The 24,675-nt window shown below is 37.9% G+C and overlaps 1 protein-coding gene across 1 annotated transcript in view; it reads right to left on the bottom strand.

Annotated features, from left to right (window-relative positions):
* CCNY (cyclin Y) overlaps positions 1 to 24,675 on the bottom strand; it is a 428,167-nt gene that overhangs the window by 135,960 nt on the left and 267,532 nt on the right. The window contains exons 2-3 of the mRNA XM_053713846.1: positions 14,817 to 14,891; positions 6,150 to 6,184 (exon numbers count right to left, since the gene is read on the bottom strand). Coding sequence (XP_053569821.1) covers positions 6,150 to 6,184; positions 14,817 to 14,891 — 110 coding nt within the window. The remainder of the gene's footprint in view (positions 1 to 6,149; positions 6,185 to 14,816; positions 14,892 to 24,675) is intronic.

The following is a 24,675-nucleotide window of genomic DNA, read 5'->3' on the forward strand; positions in this document are numbered from 1 at the left end:
TGGTCTTAGAACCGCTAGAAGGGACCCGAGCACCTTTGTGAAAATTCTTGGAGCAGTGGCTAGCCCGAATGGGAGAGCCACAAACTGATAATGTTTGTCCAGAAAGGCAAACCTGATGATGATCTTTGTGGAACGGAATATGTAGATACGCATGCTTTAAATCCACGGTAGTCATAAATTGACCCTCCTGGATTGTAGGTAAAATTGTTCGAATGGTTTCCATTTTGAACGATGGAACTCTGAGAAATTTGTTTAGAATTTTTAAATCCAGAATTGGTCTGAAAGTTCCCTCTTTTTTGGGAACTACAAACAGATTTGAGTAAAACCCCTGACCTTGTTCCACAGTTGGAACTGGGTGTATCACTCCCATTTTTAACAGGTCTTCTACACAATGTAAGAATGCCTGTCTCTTTATTTGGTTTGAAGATAAGTGAGACATGTGGAACCTTCCCCTTGGGGGTAGTTCCTTGAATTCTAGAAGATAACCCTGAGAGACTATTTCTAGTGCCCAGGGATCCTGAACATCTCTTGCCCAAGTCTGAGCAAAGAGAGAGAGTCTGCCCCTACTAGATCCGGTCCCGGATCGGGGGCTACCCCTTCATGCTGTCTTGGTAGCAGCAGCAGGCTTCTTGGCCTGTTTACCTTTGTTCCAGCCTTGCATTGGTTTCCAAGCTGGTTTAGTCTGGGGAGCGTTACCCTCTTGTCTAGAGGCTGCAGAGTTGGACGCCGTTCCGTTCCTGAAATTGCGAAAGGAACAAAAATTGGACTTATTCTTAGCCTTGAAAGGTCTATCTTGTGGGAGGGCATGGCCCTTTCCCCCAGTGATATCTGAAATAATCTCTTTCAATTCTGGCCCAAAAAGGGTCTTACCTTTGAAAGGGATACTAAGCAATTTTGTCTTGGAAGATACATTTGCCGACCAAGACTTTAGCCAGAGCGCTCTGTGCGCCACAATTGCAAACCCTGAATTTTTCGCCGCTAACCTCGCTAGCTGCAAAGCGGCGTCTAAAATAAAGGAATTAGCTAACTTAAGTGCGTGAATTCTGTCCATGACTTCCTCATACGGAGTCTCCCTACTGAGCGACTTTTCCAGTTCCTCGAACCAGAACTACGCCGCTGTAGTGACAGGAATAATGCACGAAATAGGTTGAAGGAGGTAACCTTGCTGTACAAAAATCTTTTTAAGCAAACCCTCCAATTTTTTATCCATAGGATCTTTGAAAGCACAATTGTCCTCAATGGGAATGGTCGTGCGCTTGGCTAGTGTAGAAACCGCCCCCTCGACCTTAGGGACTGTTTGCCATAAGTCCTTCCTGGGGTCGACCATAGGGAACAATTTTTTAAATATAGGAGGAGGGACAAAAGGTATGCCTGGCTTCTCCCACTCCTTATTCACTATGTCCGCCACCCTTTTAGGTATTGGAAAAGCATCAGGGTGCACCGGGACCTCTAGGAACTTGTCCATCTTGCACAATTTTTCTGGGATGACCAGATTGTCACAATCATCCAGAGTAGATAGCACTTCCTTAAGTAATGCGCGGAGATGCTCTAATTTAACTAAACACCACATACTCTTCACCATCTCCGTGGAGATGCTACTTGTTCAGAGCGGCAAAGAGAATGACTGGGGGGGTGGAGCCTGGGAGGGACTATATGGACAGCTTTTGCTGTGCTCTTTGCCATTTCCTGTTGGGGAAGAGAATATTCCCACAAGTTAAGGATGACGCCGTGGACCGGACACACCAATAATGGAGAAATCATGTGCTAAGAGGCTGTCTGTAGTGACTGAGAAAAGCTGTGGAATCTATTTAAATAACAATTTTAGTGTAGACTGTCCCTTTAAAAGGACATTTACTCAAATTATTTCTGTTATCCATATAAAAATGGCATTTAAACAACTTGAATAGTTTTATCTGAACGAAACATGAAGCAAAGGCTGTTTACATTTAAACTAAAGCTAATACAGCAGAATACACGTGCTTCCTGCTAAACATGTTTCCTGATACAAATTACATCATGCCAGTTTTGCACAAGTATGTCCATTTAAAATAAACAGAATTTGACCCCGAGAACACAGCATTAAAGGGATATGAAACCCAAACATTTTCTTTTGTGATTCAGACAGAGCATACAATGTAAAAAAAGTTTCAAATCTACTTCTATTATCAAATTTGCTTTGTTCCCATAGTATTCTTTGTTGAAGAGATACCTAGGAAGGTGTTTGGATCACTACATAGCAGGAAATAGTGTTGCCATCTAGTGATCTTGCAAATTGATTACATTCTTGCAAAACTGCTGCCATATTGTGCTCTAGCTTATGTCCCTGCTTTTCAACAAAAGACACCTAAAGAACAAAAGTAATTTAGAAAGTTGTTTAAAATTGTATGCTTTGTCTAAATCAAGAAAGAAAAAAAATTGGGTTTCATGTCTCTTTAAAGGGACAGTAAACAACTTTGCAACTTATTTTCACTAATATTATATTTTGCCCCCTGTTCATGTAATTTAGCTCTGACAATTGAGCTATTTCGAAACTCTCAAAACTTGATATGCACCGTGCTGACTTCTCAAGGCTAACCCGGTTACATATATATCCCTAATTGGCTTTATCAGATAACAACTGCAAAACAATGCACTTTAAGCTAACGTTATGACTGTGGCTAGCCTTGTTGTCTGTAAAGTAAATCCCAGATAGGCTCCTCCAAATAAGGCAAATAGTAGGTGGAGTTTGGATATTGAAAAATAAGTGCAGTAAAAAGGATAAGTTCTCAGAGTCCAGCACCTGGGATCCAAGGTGTGCAATCACAGGGGCACTGCAAAATACCCCCAGTAAATGTAACAAGAGATAGTAGTCGCACCACCAAGTTCAATGAATAGTTTACTTTATTGAGCCAAGATCAAAAAATCAGCAACGTTTCGGACACAAGTCCTTAATCTTGCATAACAAACAGACACTGATTCACTTCTTATATACCCAAAATAAGTCACACCTGCACAGCTAATTGTAACACCTGAAAAGTCAGGTATAACATTAACAACCGAATGTTGCCCCCATGTGGTCAACTACAAACATCACACTTATCTAAATAATTTTAATTTAACTATTACTTATCCAGCAATGAATTAATACATAGTCTAAAATATATCAATGTACAGTGCAGACTCTCAGGCAGTGTATGATTTTAACTTATTCCTTTACACTAAATTTTAGCAAAGATAGATGTAAACATTTTATTTAATAAAAATTAGATTTCTACAGAAAAATTGACCAATCTAATTCTTTATTCATGCCCCCTGGAGATAATGTCCCTAATTCATAAATCCAATATGCTTCACGTTTTTGTAACAATTTAATTCTATCACCCCCTCTTCTAGAATGTTGTACTTGTTCCAAAATCTGGAACCTTAATTGGCTTAAATTATGCCCTGCAGACAAAAAATGATGGGCAACTGGGGCATCCTTTTTATTGGTTCTAATACTACTTTTGTGTTGAACTATGCGTTCTTTGACGCACTGGGTGGTCTCGCCCACATAACCCAGCCCACATGGGCATTTAATCAAATATATCACAAAATCAGTATTACAGGTATAATGTCCCTTAATGAAATATTTTTTGCCAGTACTTGGATGACTAAATGTTGGCCCTTTAATAATACTATTGCAATTTGAGCACCCTAAGCAGGGAAAACTACCCAGATTTTTCTTCCCAAAATAAGTTTGAACTGGTCTCTTAGATGGACCAATATCTGCCCGTACCAGAACATCTTTTATGTTTTTTCCTCGTTTAAAAGCTGGCATAGGGGGAATCTTAAATTCTTGAATATTAGGATTACACGTGCTCAAAATGTGCCAATGCCTACGAATAATCTTCATAACCTGTTGATTCCAAGGGGCAAATTGACTTACAAACACTAGTCTAGGGCTTTTTTTTATTATCATCCATCATAGGTTTTTTCTTTTCCAATAACAACTCTCTAGGGGTATTTAATGCATTCCTAAATTCAGTCTCAATTAATTCACATGGATACCCCCTTTGTAGGAAGCGATCCCCCATTTCTTTAAGCCTGTCTTTAACCAATGTTTCATCAGACACAATACGCCTTACACGTAAAAACTGGCTCCTGGGTAAAGATCTTACCAGTGAAGGGGGGTGTGCACTTTTATAGTGTAGGAGAGTGTTGCAATCTGTGTCTTTCCTATGAAGGTCCACAGTTAGACCTGATTTACACTTTGACACAACTGTGTCCAGAAATACAACACTCTCCTCACTAAAGACTAACTTAAATCTGATGTGACTAGTTGCTGCATTTAATTCATTCACAAAATTTACCAGGGTTCCAATGTCGCCCCCCCACACCCCAAACACATCATCAATATAGCGCCACCAGGTGGCGCCATATGATAAAAATAAAGGATTGTTATAAACAAAATGTTCCTCAAACATATTCATAAAAATATTTGCGTATGTGGGGGCGACATTGGAACCCATGGCGGTCCCTTGGAGCTGAAGATAATAATTGTCCTCAAAAAGAAAATAATTACACCTTAAAATAATATTAAGTAACTGCAAAATAAATTCCGCCTGTGATGTGGTGTATCTATCAGATTCACTCAAAACTTTCTCTACTGCTCCAATCCCTGCCTCATGTGTGATAGCTGTATACAGCGATGTCACATCTAGACTAAAAAGAATGCATTTATTATCCCCTAGATGCAAATCACGCAATTTGGCTAAAAAATCTCGTGTATCCTGGATATATGAATTAGAATTAACAAAAGGTCTAAGAACCTTATCCAAATATATTGATACCTTGGACAATACTGAGCCCATGCCGGCCACAATTGGGCGGCCAGGAGGTGCTTGCAGATTTTTATGCACTTTTGGCAGAGTATACATCACTGGAGTGATGTCCTCAGATTCTAGTAAAAACCTTCTCACATCCTTATCAATAATGCCATTATTAAATGCAAATCGAACACAGGCCTCAATCTCCTTTTTAATCTCAAAGATAGGGTTGTGGGTCAATTGTTTATATACATTGATATCAGATAATTGTGTTTTGATTTCTTGGACATAATATTTTTTGTCCAATAACACAATTGACCCACCCTTATCCGCACTTTTCACCACCAATTGTTTGTTTTTATTCAAATTATCCAAAGCACATTTATCCTTAGATGTAAAATTCTTATTGTACTTTAAATAATTATTATGCGACCCAGTTTTTTTATCCAAAGCTACAATATCATTTTGTACCAGTTGTATATATGTTTGTACCCCAGGATTTACCTGCACAGGTGTAAATACACTTTTATTAGAAAGACCTAGTATGTTCAAATTCAATGCTCTATCAATTATAGTGTGAACATCTCTCTTCCCACCACTAACAACATCAGGCATTTCAGAAAAAAAGCTTTTAAGTTTTAAAGTTCTAAAGAACCGATTTAAGTCCTTTTGTAGCTCAAAGCTGTCCCCTTTGCAGTAAAAAGGATATTATATTGTTTGTAATAACAAGACATGTGTTGCTATTAAAACTGTTTACTGTCCCTTTAAATCATTTCAGTTTAGGACAAACAGTTTATGGTTTGATGCTATTTGAATGTTGTGTTTTTAGGTTTGTTTTTATTTTTAAAATCTTGTCATTATGTGTTATAAGCTTCTCAGCGCTGCAGTGGACACCATGGGGCCGATTTATCAAGCTCTGTATGGAGCTTGATGCCCCTTGTCAAAGGCTCGCCGGAAACAGAAGTTACGAAACAGCGGTCTAAAGACCGCTGCTCCATAAGTTGTCCACCTGCTCTGAGGCAGCGGACAGAAATCAACCCAATCTAATACGATCGGGTTGATTGACATCCCCAGCTAGCAGCCAATTGGATTGCACAAGCAGTTCAAAAGAATGTATCAATGTGCAGCAGATATAATACGCTACATTGCATCATGTCTGCTTGCACTATGATAAATATACCCCCATGTCTTCACTTCAAGAGAATTAACTGTGATTTTTAACTGAAAATAACACAAAAAATTAAATAAATGGCTTTAATCAAGTCACCTCCATAAAGATTCTTAATAAAAAAAAGTAAAAATTAAATAAACAGCGTAGAGACAATAATTGTTTATAAATTAATTTAAAAATTGTAATTTACTTACGTGATTAATATACAGGCTTTTTCTTTTTTCTCTTACTGTGAAAAAACAACAACATATTAACTTCCTGATTATATTTTAAGTGTATCGAAACACTTACAAAGCAGCAATTTTTGGTTTTGATGAGTACGAATTCAGTAATGTATGAAGGAAGGCAGACATTTTATACACTTGGATAAGATCATTTTAAAGGGGCAGTCTAGTCAACATTAAACTTCCATGATTTAGATAGGGCATGCAATTTTAAACAACAATCAAATTTACTTTTATCATCAAATTTTTTTGACCTTTTGGTATTCATTTTTGAAAGCTAAACTTAGGTAGGATCAAACTGATTTCTAAACCGTTGAAAAACGCCTCTTATCTCAGTGCATTTTGACAGCTATTCACAGTTAGAAAGTGCTAGTTCACGTATGTCAAATAGATAACATTGTGCTCACTCCTGTGTAGTTATTTAGCAGTCAGCACTGATTGGCTAACATGCATGTCTGTCAAAAATAAGGAGATAAGGGGGCAGTCTTCAGAGACTTAGATACAAAGTAATCACAGAGGTGATAAGTATACTAATATCCCAGTATTGATTATGCAAAACTGGGGAATGGATAATAAAGGGATTATCTATATTTTTAAACAATACACATTTGCATTAAAGGGACATTAATACCTCTTGTTTTTGTTTAAAAATTGTGTTTTTGTACTATACTGTCTAGAAAAGCCAAAAAGCAAAAATCTATAACCCTAGGTTTACAAAATGTTGTATATTGCATAAACCTGCTATTTGAATTGCAGGTTACAGGATTTGCTTTTTTGGCCTCTCTAGAGAGTGTGAGAAAAGCAAAATTTTTTTTTACAAAAGCAACAGATATTTAATGTCCTTTTAAGAAGTGAAAGCATACAAAGTGAAATTTACAGTCTCAGATTTCTAACTTGCAAATAAGCATTCTTGTAGTTGAGTACACTTTGTAAAACACTTCTACTGTACACACTACATCCCAGGCAAATGGCGGAGGATCACATTGTGTATGTAGTGATCAGTTATGACCGGTGGTGTATTTAGTTCTTGTTTCTGCCCTAGGCATTGCAAAAATCTAGACAAAGTGATTAATGACACTCATGTAGCCAATAGTTGTATGTGCAATTTGTTGTAAGAGGTAACAGAAAATTCTTGATGCAAACTCAAAATGTCTGCATTAAAATCTGAAATGCAATACTGAGTACTTCAAATGTATCTTTTATATGCTTTGCAAGATTATCTTAAAGGACTACTAAATAGAGTATAATTGAATATTTGACCAATACACAATAAAAAGACAATGCAATAACTTTGTTTGAATTTAAAATGAGCAGTAGAATATTTGCTGGCAAATTAATCCAATTTCCTCAACCCCTGTATCATTGCACATGGTTAGTAGGAACCTGGTGCCTCAGAAAGTGTGCATATTAAATAAATGTGCACATTTGGATAATGAAAGTATATTAGAAAGTTTTTTTAATTGCATGATTTATTTGAAAAAACATAATTTATGTAAGAACTTACCTGATAAATTCATTTCTTTCATATTAGCAAGAGTCCATGAGCTAGTGACGTATGGGATATACATTCCTACCAGGAGGGGCAAAGTTTCCCAAACCTCAAAATGCCTATAAATACACCCCTCACCACACCCACAAATCAGTTTAACGAATAGCCAAGAAGTGGGGTGATAAGAAAAAAGTGCGAAAGCATAAAAAATAAGGAATTGGAATAATTGTGCTTTATACAAAAAAATCATAACCACCATAAAAAGGGTGGGCCTCATGGACTCTTGCTAATATGAAAGAAATGAATTTATCAGGTAAGTTCTTACATAAATTATGTTTTCTTTCATGTAATTAGCAAGAGTCCATGAGCTAGTGACGTATGGGATATAAATACCCAAGATGTGGAACTTCCACGCAAGAGTCACTAGAGAGGGAGGGATAAAATAAAGACAGCCAATTCCGCTGAAAAATAATCCACAATCCAAAAAAGTGAAACAAATTGATTGAAACTATAAGCAGAAGAATCAAACTGAAACAGCTGCCTGAAGTACTTTTCTACCAAAAACTGCTTCAGAAGAAGAAAAAACATCAAAATGGTAGAATTTAGTAAAAGTATGCAAAGAAGACCAAGTAGCTTCATTCCTAAACGCCCAGGAAGTAGAAACTGACCTAGTAGAATGAGCTGTAATTCTTTGAGGCGGAGTTTTACCCAACTCAACATAAGCATGATGAATCAAAGACTTTAACCAAGATGCCAGAGAAACGGCAGAGGCCTTCTGGCCTTTCCTGGAACCGGAAAAGATAACAAATAGACTAGAAGTCGTTCGGAAATCTTTAGTAGCTTCAACATAATATTTCAAAGCTCTTTCCTTAGAATTCTTAAGATTAGGACATAATGAAGGAACCACAATTTCTCTACTAATGTTGTTAGAATTCACAACCTTAGGTAAAAATTTAAATGAAGTTCGCAACACTGCCTTATCCTGATGAAAAATCAGAAAAGGAGACTCACAAGAAAGAGCAGATAATTCAGAAACTCTTCTAGCAGAAGAGATGGCCAAAAGAAACAAAACTTTCCAAGAAAGTAATTTAATATCCAGCGAATGCATAGGTTCAAACGGAGGAGCTTGAAGAGCCCTCAAAACCAAATTCAAACTCCAAGAAGGAGAAATTGACTTAATGACAGGTTTAATATGAACCAAAGCCTGTAAAAAACAATGAATATAAGGAAGATTAGCAATCTTTCTGTGAAACAGCACAGAGAGAGCAGAAATTTGTCCTTTCAAGGAACTTGCAGACAAGCCTTTATCCAGACCATCCTGGAGAAACTGTAAAATTCTAGGAATTCTAAAAGAATGCCAAGAAAAATGATGAGAAGAACACCAAGCAATGTAAGTCTTCCAGACTCGATAATATATCTTCCTAGACACGGATTTACAAGCCTGCAACATAGTATTAATTACGGAGTCAGAGAAACCTCTATGACTGAGAATCAAGCGTTCAATCTCCATACCTTCAAATTTAATGATTTGAGATCCTGATGGAAAAAAGGACCTTGCGAAAGAAGGTCTGGTCTTAACGGAAGAGTCCAAGGTTGGCAAGTAGCCATCCAAACAAGATCCGCATACCAAAACCTGTGAGGCCATGCTGGAGCCACCAGCAGAACAAACGAACGCTCCTTTAGAATCTTGGAGATCACTCTTGGAAGAAGAACTAGAGGTGGAAAGATATAGGTAGGATGATACTTCCAAGGAAGTGACAATGCATCCACTGCCTCCGCCTGAGGATCCCTGGATCTGGACAGATACCTGGGAAGCTTCTTGTTTAGATGAGAAGCCATCAGATCTATTTCTGGAAGTCCCCAGATTTGAACAATCTGAAGAAAAACTTCTGGGTGAAGAGACCATTCGCCCGGATGTAACGTCTGGCGGCTGAGATAATCCGCTTCCCAATTGTCTATACCTGGGATGTGAACCCCAGAAATTAGACAGGAGCTGGATTCCGCCCATACAAGTATTCGAGATACTTCTTTCATGGCCAGAGGACTGTGAGTCCCTCCTTGATGATTGACATATGCCACGGTTGTGACATTGTCCGTCTGAAAACAAATGAACGATTCTCTCTTCAGAAGAGGCCACGACTGAAGAGCTCTGAAAATCGCACGGAGTTCAAAAATGTTGATTGGTAATCTCGCCTCCTGAGATTTCCAAACCCCCTGCGCTGTCAGAGACCCCCATACAGCTCCCCAACCTGTCAGAGTCGCATCTGTTGAGATCACAGTCCAGGATGGAAGAACAAAAGAAGCCCCCTGAACTAGACGATGGTGGTCTGTCCACCACGTCAGAGAGTGTCGAACAATCGGATTTAAAGATATTAACTGTGATATCTTTGTATAATCCCTGCACCACTGGTTCAGCATACAGAGCTGAAGAGGTCGCATGTGAAAACGAGCAAAGGGGATCGCGTCCGATGCAGCAGTCATAAGACCTAGAATTTCCATGCATAATGCTACCGAAGGGAATGATTGAGACTGAAGGTTTCGACAGGCTGAAACCAACTTCAGACGTCTTTTGTCCGTTAGAGACAGAGTCATGGACACTGAATCTATCTGGAAACCTAAAAAGGTTACCCTTGTCTGAGGAATCAATGAACTTTTTGGTAAATTGATCCTCCAACCATGTTCTTGAAGAAACAATATAAGTTGATTCGTATGAGATTCTGCGAAATGTGAAGACTGAGCAAGTACCAAGATATCGTCCAAATAAGGAAATACCACAATACCCTGTTCTCTGATTACAGATAGCAGGACACAGAGAACCTTTGTAAAAATCCTTGGAGCTGTTGCTAGGCCGAATGGCAGAGCCACAAATTGGTAATGCTTGTCTAGAAAAGAGAATCTCAGAAACTGATAGTGATCTGGATGAATCGGAATATGCAGATATGCATCCTGCAAATCTATTGTGGACATATAATGCCCTTGCTGAACAAAAGGTAGAATAGTCCTTATAGTTACCATTTTGAATGTTGGTATCCTTACATAACGATTCAATATTTTTAAATCCAGAACTGGTCTGAAGGAATTCTCCTTCTTTGGCACGATGAATAGATTTGAGTAAAAACCCAGCCCCTGTTCCAGAACTGGAACTGGCACAATTACTCCAGCCAACTCTAGATCTGAAACACATTTCAGAAACGCTTGAGCTTTCACTGGATGCAATGGAACGCGAGAAAGAAAAAATCTTCTTGCAGGAGGCCTTATCTTGAAACCTATTCTGTACCCTTGTGAAACAATGTTCTGAATCCAAAGACTGTGAATCGAATTGATCCAAATTTCTTTGAAAAATCGTAATCTGCCCCCTACCAGCTGGGCTGGAATGAGGGCCGCACCTTCATGTGGACTTGGGAGCTTGTTTTGGCTTTCTAAAAGGTTTGGATTTATTCCAGACCAGAGATGGTTTCCAAACAGAAACTGTTCCTGTAGAGGAAGGATCGGGCTTTTGCTCCTTATTCTGACGAAAGGAACGTAAACGATTAGCAGCCCTATATTTACCTTTAAATTTTATATCCTGCGGTAAAAAAAGTTCCTTTCCCCCCAGTAACAGTTGAAATAATAGAATCCAACTGTGAGCCAAACAATTTATTACCTTGGAAAGAGAGGGAAAGCAAAGTTGACTTAGAAGACATATCAGCATTCCAAGTTTTAAGCCATAAAGCTCTTCTAGCTAAAATAGCTAAAGACATATACCTGATATCAACCCTAATGATATCAAAGATGGCATCACAAATAAAGTTATTAGCATGTTGAAGAAGATTAACAATGCTCTGAGAATTATGATCTGTTACTTGTTGTGCTAAAGCCTCTAACCAGAAAGTTGAAGCTGCAGCAACATCTGCCAAAGATATAGCAGGTCTAAGAAGATTACCTGAACATAAATAGGCTTTTCTTAGAAAGGATTCAATCTTCCTATCTAATGGATCCTTAAAGGAAGTACTATCTGCCGTAGGAATAGTAGCACGTTTAGCAAGAGTAGAGATAGCCCCATCAATTTTAGGGATTTTGTCCCAAAACTCTAATCTGTCAGATGGCACAGGATACAATTTTTTAAACCTTTTAGAAGGAGTAAAAGAATTACCCAGATTATTCCATTCCCTGGAAATTACTTCAGAAATAGCATCAGGGACAGGAAAAACTTCCGAAATAACCACAGGAGGTTTAAAACCCATATTTAAACATTTAGATTTAGTATCAAGAGGACCAGATTCCTCTATTTCTAATGCAATTAAGACTTCTTTAAGTAAAGAACAAATAAATTCCATTTTAAATAAATATGAAGATTTATCAGTATCAATCTCTGAAACAGACTCCTCTGAACCAGAGAAATCATCATCAGAAACAGAATCAGAATGGTGATGTTCATTTAAAAATTCATCTGAAAAATGAGAAGTTTTAAAAGACCTTTTACGTTTACTGGAAGGAGGAATAACAGACATAGCCTTCTTAATAGATTTAGAAACAAAATCTCTTATGTTAACAGGAACACCCTGAGCATTAGATGTTGAAGGAACAGCAACAGGTAATGGAACATTACTAAAGGAAATATTCTCTGCATTAGCAAGTTTATCATGACATTTATCACAAACAACAGCTGGAGGGACAGTTACCACAAGTTTACAACAAATACACTTAACTTTGGTAGATCCAGCATCAGGCAGCGAATTTCCAGAAGTAGCTTCTGATTCAGGGTCAACCTGAGACATCTTGCAATATGTAATAGAAAAAACAACATATAAAGCAAAATTTATCAAATTCCTTAAATGACAGTTTCAGGAATGGGAAAGAATGCCAATGAACAAGCTTCTAGCAACCAGAAGCAAATAAACAATGAGACTTAAATAATGTGGAGACAATAATGACGCCCATATTTTTTAGCGCCAAAAAAGACGCCCACATTATTTGGCGCCTAAATGCTTTGGCGCCAAAAATGACGCCACATCCGGCGACGCTGACATCTTTGGTGCAAAAAAGTCAAAAAAATGACGCAAATACAAAACAACTTCCGGTGACACGTATGACGCCGGAAATGACAAGGAAAAATTTTTTTTGCGCCAAAAAAGTCCGCGCCAAGAATGACGCAATAAAATGAAGCATTTTCAGCCCCTACGAGCCTAACAGCCCACAGGAAAAAAGTCAAATTTTTTAAGGTAAGAAAATTTTAATATTCAAATGCATTATCCCAAATAATGAAACTGACTGTCTGAAATAAGGAATATTGAACATCCTGAATCAAGGCAAATAAATGTTTGAACACATATATTTAGAACTTTATATAAAAGTGCCCAACCATAGCTTAGAGTGTCACAGAAAATAAGACTTACTTACCCCAGGACACTCCTCTACATGTAGTAGATAGCCAAACCAGTACTGAAACGAGAATCAGTAGAGGTAATGGTATATATAAGAGTATATCGTCGATTAGAAAAGGGAGGTAAGAGATGAATCTCTATGACCGATAACAGAGAACCTATGAAATAGATCCGTAGAAGGAGATCATTGAATTCAAACAGGCAATACTCTCCTCACAACCCTCCGACATTCACTGCACACTGAGAGGAAAACCGGGCTCCAACCTGTTGCGGAGCGCATATCAACGAAGAATCTAGCACAAACTTACTTCACCACCTCCAAGGGAGGCAAAGTTTGTAAAACTGATTTGTGGGTGTGGTGAGGGGTGTATTTATAGGCATTTTGAGGTTTGGGAAACTTTGCCCCTCCTGGTAGGAATGTATATCCCATACGTCACTAGATCATGGACTCTTGCTAATTACATGAAAGAAATTAACCTTTAATTTGACTTTAGTGGCCCTTTAAAATGTTTCTGAGATTCTAAAGCCTAGGGTGTAGTGGATGTTTTAGGTGTGTGCTGGGGCATTCACAGCAACACTTACAATTACTGTAGAACCTCGAAAACAGCCTTAAAGTGAAGTTTAATGAATAAGTGCCCGGTATCTAAAACTAATCTTAAAAATAGGAGCACTTTCATTCATTAAACTTTACAAACACACTTATTTTTTAAAATACTTAAAGTGAATGTAAATTTTGATGCTAAAGTGCCCGGTTTTTAAAACTTTGATTAAAAACAGGGGCACTTTAATTCATCAAAATTTTTATTTCACTCCTGTTGTGAAAAAAAACGTACCTTTTAATCTTCACGGCAACTCCAGCTTCCTCCACCCATTTCAAAGCCTCTTCCTGGGTCTAAAATGAGGCATCCAGCTTCCTCCAATTACAGCAGTGAATCAGACACTGAATCCCCCGGGGGGGAACCTGTGATTGGAGGATGACCTATCAATCATTTCTGACATCAGAAATGGCTTGTGAGACCGAAGGAAGCTGGAGTTGCTGTGAAGTTGAAAAGGTAAGTATTTCTTCACAACAGGAGTGAAATGTAAACTTTGATGAATTAAAGTGCCCCTGTTTTTAATCAAAGTTTTAAAAACCAGGCACTTTAGCATCAAAATTTACATTCACTTTAAAGAGACAGTCTACTACCAAATGTGATGATAAAAGTAAATTGGAAACTTGTTTACAATTGCATATCCTATATGAATCATGAAAGTTTAATTTTGACTAGACTGTCCCTTTAATGAATTAAAGTGCCCCTGTTTTTAAGATTAGTTTTAGATACCGGGCACTTATTCATTAAACTTTACATTCACTTTAAGTTGGAAATATTATAAGTAAAGTAACAAAACAGGGAGAAAAAAAAGGATGTAAACAAAAAATAATGGGTACCAGAAAATGATGAACCTTCTCCCCCATGTAATATCCTATTTATCTAATACCAAATCACCTTTCCATTTATCTGTTCCTTCACCTCCTTCTCTCCTCTCATCAAACCAATTATTTTTGTCCCACCTCCCCAGGAACACACTCTGTTGCTTTATACCCAAGGATGCATTTATCCTATTCAAAGCTTTTTCGGTTGTGATGTCTCTTCGATGTCAGTTGTGATGTCCCTAAGGCAATTATTAAAACTATACAGCAGTGTTAATCAGTCCTTAGTAAAGGCAATACATTTTCATATAACTAAAAATCTGACAAACTAATATTTTTAGAGCACAGAAGACAAGAACATTTTCATAACTTACCATCTGTTTGGGATTTACTAAGGAATATTGTGCTTGCCCGTGGATGATCAGAGGGATTAAATTCCATATTCATATCTGAAATAAAATACAGTGTCATGAGATAGAGGCTTAATCTTGAATACTCTCATTTTTTATTAGGCTACAAAATAAAAATGTGAATAATGAGTTTTTTTATCTGGAAGTCTTCACAAGAAAAAAAAAAGGAATATATATATATATACATACAGAATCACACATTAAATAGCACATAGTTTCAATAGAAGACAAACAAAAAGTATAATATACAATCTATGGGTAAGTAAACATAAATATAGCAAGTGTTTCACTACAGTAAAGGGTTATTTCTAATGGAATGGTACAATCTTTAAGAGAAAACAGAGATCTTGATATTAACCAGTAACTTGGTAAATATATTTTAAAGTCATATACGATTGCAATAATACAATGATCTAATATATTAGCACATTTTATCATCGAAGAGACATGAAACCCAATTGTTTTTATGATTCAGATAGAGCATGCAATTTTAACCCCTTAGTGACCAGAGCACTTTTCCATTTTCTGTCCGTTTGGGACCAAGGCTATTTTTACATTTCTGCAGTGTTTGTGTTTAGCTGAAATTTTCCTCTTACTCATTTACTGTACCCACACATATTATATACCGTTTTTCTCGCCATTAAATGGACTTTCTAAAAATACCATTATTTTCATCATATCTTATCATTTACTATCAAAAAAATTATAAAATATGAGGAAAAATGGAAAAAAACACACTTTTTCTAACTTTGAACCCCAAAATCTGTTACATATCTACAACCACCAAAAAACACCCATGCTAAATAGTTTCTAAATTTTGTCCTGAGTTTAGAAATACCCAATGTTTACATGTTCTTTGCTTTTTTTGTAACTTATAGGGCCATAAATACAAGTAGCACTTTGCTATTTTCAAAACATATTTTTTTCAAAATTAGCGCTAGTTACATTGGGACACTGATATCTTTCAGGAATCCCTGAATATCCATTGACATATATATATTTTTTTTAGAAGACATCCCAAAGTATTGATCTAGGCCCATTTTGGTATATTTCATGCCACCATTTCACCGCCAAATGCGATCAAATACAAAAAATTGTTCACTTTTTCACAAATTTTTTCACAAACTTTCAGTTTCTCACTGAAATTATTTACAAACTGCTTGTGCAATTATGGCATAAATGGTTGTAAATTCTTCTCTGGGATCCCCTTTGTTCAGAAATAGCAGACATGTATGGCTTTGGCATTGCTTTTTGGTAATTAGAAGGCCGCTAAATGCCACTGCGCACCACACGTGTATTATGCCCAGCAGTGAAGGGGTTAATTAGGGAGCATGTAAGGAGCTTTTTGGGGTATTTTTAGCTTTAGTGTAGTGTAGTAGACAACCCCAAGTATTGATCTAGGCCCATTTTGGTATATTTCATGCCACCATTTCACCGCCAAATGCGATCAAATTAAAAAAAACATTACATTTTTCACAATTTTAGGTTTGTCACTGAAATCATTTACAAACAGCTTGTGCAATTATGGCACAAATGGTTGTAAATGCTTCTCTGGGATCCCCTTTGTTCAGAAATAGCAGACATATATGACTTTGGCGTTGCTTTTTGGTAATTAGAATGCTGCTAAATGGCGCTGCGCATCACACGTGTATTATGGCTAGCAGTGAAGGGGTTAATTAGGTAGCTTGTAGGGAGCTTGCAGGGTTAATTTTAGCTTTAGTGTAGAGATCAGCCTCCCACCTGAAACATCAGACCCCCTGATCCCTCCCAAACATCTCTCTTCCCTCCCCTACCCCACAAATGTCCCCGCCATCTTAAGTACTGGCAGAAACTCTGCCAGTACTAAAATAAAAGGAAAATTTGTGCATTTTTGTGCATTTTGTTTTAGCATATTTACATATGCTTCTGTGTAGGATCCCCCTTAGCCCCCAACCTCACTGATCCCCCACCCAACAGCTCTCTAACCCTCCCCCTCTGACTTAATGTGCGCCATCTTGGGTACTGGCAGCTGTCTGCTAGTACCCATTTTAGTGAAAATATGTGTTTTTATTTAAAAAATTTCCTTTTTCTGTAGTGTAGCTTCCCCCCCCCCCAATACCAACCCCCCACCCCTTCCAGATCGCTTAAATGCTTTATTTTTAAAATGTTTATTTCATTTTTTTAATACACTTACTCTTTACTTTTTTTCTGTAGTGTAGCGGTTCCCACCCGCTCCCGCCCCGTGCACGCGCCCGCCCGCCACCCACCGTGCACGCGCGCGCGCCCGTGCGCGCCCCCGAAGGCTCCGCCCCCGATCCCGCCCCCCTCCACCTTCCAGATCACACCGATGGCCGCCCACCCGCCTCCCAAGTCGGCTCCCACCCACCAACGATACCGGCCATCGATGTCCGGTGCAGAGAGGGCCACAGAGTGGCTCTCTCTGCATCGGATGGCCAGAAAGTGTTATTGCAGGATGCCTCAATGTCGAGGCATCACTGCAATAACCGGAAAGCAGCTGGAAGCGAGCAGGATCGCTTCCAGCTGCTTTCCAGACTGAGGACGTGCAGGGTACGTTCTCAGGCATTAACTGCCTTTTTTCTGAGGACGTACCCTGCACGTCCTCAGTCGTTAAGGGGTTAAATAACTTTCCATTGTATTTCTATTATCGACTTTTGTTGAAAAGTATACCTAGGGTAGGCTCAGAAGCAGCTGATTGGTGGCTGCACATATATGCCTCTTGTCATTGGATTTCAGCTAGCTTCCAGTAGTGCATTACTGCTCCTTCAACAAAGAATACCAAAAGAATGAACAAATTGGATAATAGAAGTAAATTGTAACGTTGTTGCAAACGCCAATGGGTAAAACAGAAACACTAACTCCTGTAGTCAGAGACACTAGTGAAGCATCATGTCACACTCACATGATATCAGTGCAGGCACTGGCAGGTCAACGTTTTTTATTGTAAATTGCGACCTCTGCACCCCCTGTAGTTTCGCCCCTGCACCTACTTAGGAATCTCTTCAACAAAGAATACCATAAGAACAAAGCAAAGTAGAAGTAGAAGTGAATTGGAAACTTTCTTTTAAATTGTATGCTTGTCTGAATCCCAAAATATTTTTTTTTGGGTTTCATATCCAAACTATGGGCTAGATTACAAGTGGAGCACTAATTTATCGCATGCCCATAAAAATGGGCAAGTTCGCCTGTTTACAGGTGCACGATAAATAACCAGCCATTACAAGTGGCTGATAAATGCTACCGTAAGCTCCAAAAATTAACCAGAGATTAGATCTCTGGTCAATTTTCAAAAAAATACCACAATTGCCCCCAAAATAATGTGTGAGTTTCCTTTTTGATTAAAAAAATGTAACATCTTTATTTTTATTAAAAAAAAAGTGCACAAAGCAGTTTTTAGGGGTTAAAGTGTGCGAGTGTGGCACTAAAAATAGCCTTTACATTGCAGTCTTTGGCGACGGTGTGTTCCCTGTAAATATATATGTATATATACACATATTAACACATAAATACATATATATGTATATATTCATATACATATACATATATATTTACACTTTGCTGCCCATCCCTGTGCAACTTACCCCCTTCGCTGTGCTAGATTCTCAGCTGCCTCTGACGGCATGAGAACGAGGCTTCCATTGGCTTCCCTGCAATGCCAATGCATTTGTGTGCGCTGGTATTACTGAGTGGAGCGCAAATATCGAGCTTGCTTAAGCAATATTTAGCGTATTAATCATAATCTGGCCCTAAGTGTTTCATTGATTTGCATTCAGCACAAAGGTAAAATGCTCTAATGTCCATTGCACAATCCAACACATTCATTTGAACATTACAATCCATAATGCCTCAATATAAAATGTATCTTTTATGCTTACCATGTATGGTCATTTTTTAGGACTGAAAATGTAGAATAAAAGGTTATGATGTGAATTATTGCACAACACCAAGTAGCAAAGCCCAGATTCTCTTTACACAGCCCTAATTCTATCTTGCAGCTTTAATTACTTTGTGTTATAATAAGAATATATTCATTTGTTCTGTGCCTGGAGGAAAGAGTTTAGTTTAATTTAAGCAGTTCTGGGGTGCATAATTGAAGACTGTCTGTTCTGTATGAAAGCTGTGCATTTGGAAGAAAAATAAGCACATGCTAATTACCAGACTCACTGCGTAATATTTTTCACGAATGTAATCGCTGATGATAATGATATTCTCCCATCAATTGATCTGCATAACTTTCAAAAGATCTGTTCATATAATGTCCCTGGTCATTACTTAAACGTTTTGTGTGTTGAGATTCATTTCAAACAATAAAGAATATATTTCTTATCTATATTGTTAAACTTTCAAAGTATGAATTGAAATGGAACATAATGAAAGGTTTTCAATGACAAAGAAATAGCTGAAACGACATTTATCTATGTGGATTTAAGGATTTCTAAAGCTAGGCCTGTACCTTTCCAGCTGTCAGTCTTGCTGTAGTGCAGAGTTAAGAGCTACTTTGAACAGCAGAAGCAAGCGGTGAGTAGGTACAGGGATTATCGCTGTGTTTGACGTTTGCCTAACAAGCTGATGCCCCCTCTCCATCTGCAAATCAAAGTGGACTGAAAACATCTGATGGCCATCAAACACAAGTGTCCTCTGCTTGATTTCAGCCTCTGGGCTGATTATCTGTGAACTCAGAAATGATTTGCTGGGCTCCCCTTTAGTTAAGCACATACATAGACTGAGCTACAGTAACTCAGGATGTAGTGAATTGTGCTCATGGATGGATTTACACAGCTTAAATTCCCCAGTACAGTTTTTCATCGGCTGCACTGTGCAGAAAACACAGCATGATGGGTAGTCTATTGATTATCCAATAAGGAGCCCCACTGATATGTGACATACCAAGGCAAGTGACTGCAATACCTAATGAAAATCTTACCTTAAAGGGACAGTCACCAGAATTTTTGTTGTTTAAAAAGATAGATAATCCCTTTATTACCCATTTCCCAGGTTTGCATAACCAACACAGTTATATTAATACATGTTTTACCTCTGTAATTACCTTGTATCTAGTCCTCTGCAAACTGACCCCTTATTTCAATTATTTTGCCAGACTTGCATTTTAGCCAATCAGTGTTCACTCCTAGGTAACTTCACGTGCATGAGATCAATGTTATCTATATGAAAATAATGTCCTCTGGTGGTGAAAAACTGTCAAAATGCATTCAGATTAGAGGCGGCCTTCAAGGTCTAAGAAATTGGAATATGAGCCTCCTAGGTTTAGCTTTCAACTAAGAATACCAAGAGAACAAAGCAAAATTGGTGATAAAAGTAAATTGGAAAGTTGTTTAAATTTACATGCCCTATTTGAATCATGAAAGTTTTTTTTGGACTTGACTGTCCCTTTAAGAGCACAAGATTACTTTTTTCACTCTTGCAAACAATTGTGTGACATATTTATGGTGAAGACAAATTTAAAAATGTAAAGGGACATTAAACTTCTAAGCACTACTACTTTACTTTGGTTACTACTCACTATGCTATTGTTTTGCCTTTTGTGACTGCAGCTGTCTTCAAGCTTGTTGAAAGCTAAACCTAGTTTGGCTCATATGATAATTTCTAAGCCCTTGAAGGCTGCCTCTTATCTAAATGCATTTTGACAGTTTTTCACAGCTAGACAGAGCTTGTTCGTGTGTGCCATATAAATAACATTGTGCTCACTCCTGTGGAGTTATTTATGAGTCAGCACTGATTGGCTAAAATGTAAGTCTGTCAAAAGAACTGAAATAAAGGGGCAGTCTGAAGAGGCTTAAATATGAGGTAATTACAGAGGTAAATAGTGTATTAACAGTGTTGGTTATGCCAAAATAGTGGAATAAAGGGATGATCTATTTATAAAAAATATATAAAAAATCTGGCGTAGACTTTTCCTTAAGAATTTATGCACACTGCGTGCATTTATCCAATCTGTGATATTGGCCTCTAGTTATGAAGCTCCATATTTTGCTGCATTCGCCGGCCCAATACGCTCGCCTAAGCTCGCCTAACATCGCCGCTGCGGACCTGAATAGGTTCGCCAAAGTTATCAAGAAAACTGTCAAGAAGCCGCGCACCAAGTACGGAGCGATGAGGACTGTTGTTAACTGACAGTCATCGATCTCGCTGCTCATCGGCTTCTTCGCAGCTTTCTTGCTAGCCTGTCACTAAGCACCCACACTATACTATACAGTTTTTCCCCCTAAACCGCCGCTCCCGGAGCCGCCCGCACCTAAATAAACGTATTACCCCCAAAACCGCCGCTCCCTGACCCCGCCGCAACTATAATAAATATATTAACCCCTAAACCGCCGCTCCTGGACCCAGCCGCCACCTACATTATACCTATTAACCCCTAATCTGCCGCCCCTATACCGCCGCCACCTACATAAATATAATGTAGGTGGCGGCGGGGTTAGCATGCACAATACAGAGATGGTTCCTTAGAACGTGTGCATATAAAAAGACTGTGCACATTTAAATAATGGAAGTGAATTGGAATGTTGTTTAAAATTGTTTGCTCTATCTGAATCATGAAAGTTTAATTTTGACTTGACTGACCCTTCAATGCCCCTTTAGAGAGACATTAAAGTTAAATTTTAAGATTCATGGTTCACATAGAGCAGGGTTCTTCAAACTTTTTTTCCCCAAGAACCAGTGCCATGATACCACATACCTTTGCAACCCTATTTTTATGCTTGGTTTAAAAATGTCTGAAGTAATATACAAGATAGCTGTAATTTTTGGCAAAAATGCACGCGTACAGTACATTATTCCTGATTGTAGTGAAACTTGAAAGTGTTTTAAAAGGTAATAACACACATTCTCATACAATAACACATACACAAACAAACACGATAATATGACATACATACACCACACATACTCTCATACAATACACAAGCTGCGACCCAGTAAATATGGTGTTGCGACCCATTAATGGGTCCAGACCCATGGTTTGAAGAACCCCGACATAGAGCATACAATTGTAAGAGATTTTTCAATACACTTCTATTATCACATATACTTATTTTTATTGGTATATTTTGTTGAAAAGCATACCTAGGTAGGCTCAGGAGAAGCAATGAACTACTGGGAGCTAGCTGGTGATTGGTGGCTATGCCATATGTCTCATGTCATTGGTTAACCATATGCATTCCACTAGTGTATTGCTGTTCTGAAGCTGACTTTAAAGGGACTGTCAAGTCCAAAAAAAACTTTCATGATTTAAATAGGGAATGTAATTTTAAACAACTTTCCAATTTACTTTTATCACCAATTTTGCTTTTTTCTCTTGGTATTCTTAGTTGAAAGCTAAACCTAGGAGGTTCATATGCTAATTTATTAGACCTTGAAGATTGCCTCTAATCTGAATGCATTTTGACCGCTAGAGGGCATTAGTTCATGTGTTTCATATAGATAACATTGAGCTCATGCACGTGAAGTTACCCTGGAGTGAGCACTGATTGGCTAAACTGCAAGTCTAAGGAAAATCGGAAAATCAGAAATTATCAAAGCGCCAGCTGACCGGCTGGGGTTCAGAAATGTGAAACCTATTCCTTCACAGTAAAGTTAAAACAAAGTAGTTTATTTAAAACAATATTAATACATTAAAATATAGCTTCTAGGCACCTTTTGGAATACAACAGTTGGTGTTCCTAAGGCAGAAAAGTACGAATACGGTTTACATATGGTGGATTATCTTGCATACATTCACATGTTACAATTAACAATAAAACAGTAAAAGGTGCCTTCAAGATGAACAATAAAATTAAGACAAATGGTCCTATATCAGTGTTACCTGTTGTGATTATGGATAACCCAAAGAGGGTGACATAGGGTGACTCAGAAATATCCGGATTAAATAAATAAACAAACTCCCCTATAGCGGTGCTACCTACTACAGTTTTCTATAGCGGTGCTACTTACTATAGTTATCTAACCAGTTTAAGGTTTATACAATTAAGCTTACGGTATTACAACAATGTTCCCTGCTAGAATTCTTACACAGTTCAAAAACAGGCCGGTTAGGGATATCCCTAATTCGGTTTTGCTCAAAATTGTTTTTACATGCAGAGTTAACCAGAGCAGTACTATCCCTCTGGAGAAATAATCCTAAACAAGTTGAAAGTGGGCTATGGCCCCAAACTGTATTAATTCCTATTGTTGCTACTGGCTGAATGAATGGAACTGGTCTACTGTACCTCACAAGGATCAGAGACCGTTCTCCGCTAGCGGATAGAAATGGTGGTGTGTGCTGATAATACGTGATACAAATCAGGTGATTCAAATGTTGCTAATTGACAAATCACAAATAATCAAAAATTGGTGATACTAATAAACATAGTGAAACAATAATTCTAACCGAAAAGTTCAGCAATGAAAAAAGATGTGTAGAAAACAAAACTTCAAAAACAAGATGTCTCCCAAGTGATAAAGTGTACTTCAAAGGATTCCTCAGATATCACTAGTGACCAGCAGGATACCAGCCGACAAAAATATATTAAAAAATTCAAAATAAAAAAATGTGTAAATAATGTAAATAAGGTAAATACGTTATAGTCAGTGTTAGAGTGTTCCAAGTTTGCGATAATCCCTCTTTCTGTGGTTTACAGTCTGTAGTTTAGCAGTCTATGTGAGGTATTTATTGCCTGTAGCGGGGATTGGGCTTCAGCGTCAATAGACAATTTTTCAGCTCCAACGTCACCCGAGTTTATATTCCTTCTGCCGAAAGAAATAATAATAGTGCAGACGGTTTTTAAAACAAATGAATGAATCGACGCGTTTCGGTCAAACATAGACCTTTTTCAAGTCTTGAAAAAGGTCTATGTTTGACCGAAACGCGTCGACTGGTGAGTAGCATTTCAATTCATTCATTTGTTTTAAAAACCGTCTGCACTATTATTATTTCTTTCGGCAGAAGAAATATAAACTCGGGTGACGCTGGAGCTGAAAAATTGTCTATTGACGCTGAAGCCCAATCCCCGCTACAGGCAATAAATACCTCACATAGACTGCTAAACTACAGACTGTAAACCACAGAAAGAGGGATTATCGCAAACTTGGAACACTCTAACACTGACTATAACGTATTTACCTTATTTACATTATTTACACATTTTTTGATTTTGAATTTTTTAATATATTTTTGTCGGCTGGTATCCTGCTGGTCACTAGTGATATCTGAGGAATCCTTTGAAGTACACTTTATCACTTGGGAGACATCTTGTTTTTGAAGTTTTGTTTTCTACACATCTTTTTTCATTGCTGAACTTTTCGGTTAGAATTATTGTTTCACTATGTTTATTAGTATCACCAATTTTTGATTATTTGTGATTTGTCAATTAGCAACATTTGAATCACCTGATTTGTATCACGTATTATCAGCACACACCACCATTTCTATCCGCTAGCGGAGAACGGTCTCTGATCCTTGTGAGGTACAGTAGACCAGTTCCATTCATTCAGCCAGTAGCAACAATAGGAATTAATACAGTTTGGGGCCATAGCCCACTTTCAACTTGTTTAGGATTATTTCTCCAGAGGGATAGTACTGCTCTGGTTAACTCTGCATGTAAAAACAATTTTGAGCAAAACCGAATTAGGGATATCCCTAACCGGCCTGTTTTTGAACTGTGTAAGAATTCTAGCAGGGAAAATTGTTGTAATACCGTAAGCTTTATTGTATAAACCCTAAACTGGTTAGATAACTATAGTAAGTAGCACCGCTATAGAAAACTGTAGTAGGTAGCACCGCTATAGGGGAGTTTGTTTATTTATTTAATCCGGATATTTCTGAGTCACC

This window comes from Bombina bombina, chromosome 5 (genome assembly GCF_027579735.1).
Source record: "Bombina bombina isolate aBomBom1 chromosome 5, aBomBom1.pri, whole genome shotgun sequence".
Lineage (NCBI taxonomy): Eukaryota > Metazoa > Chordata > Amphibia > Anura > Bombinatoridae > Bombina > Bombina bombina.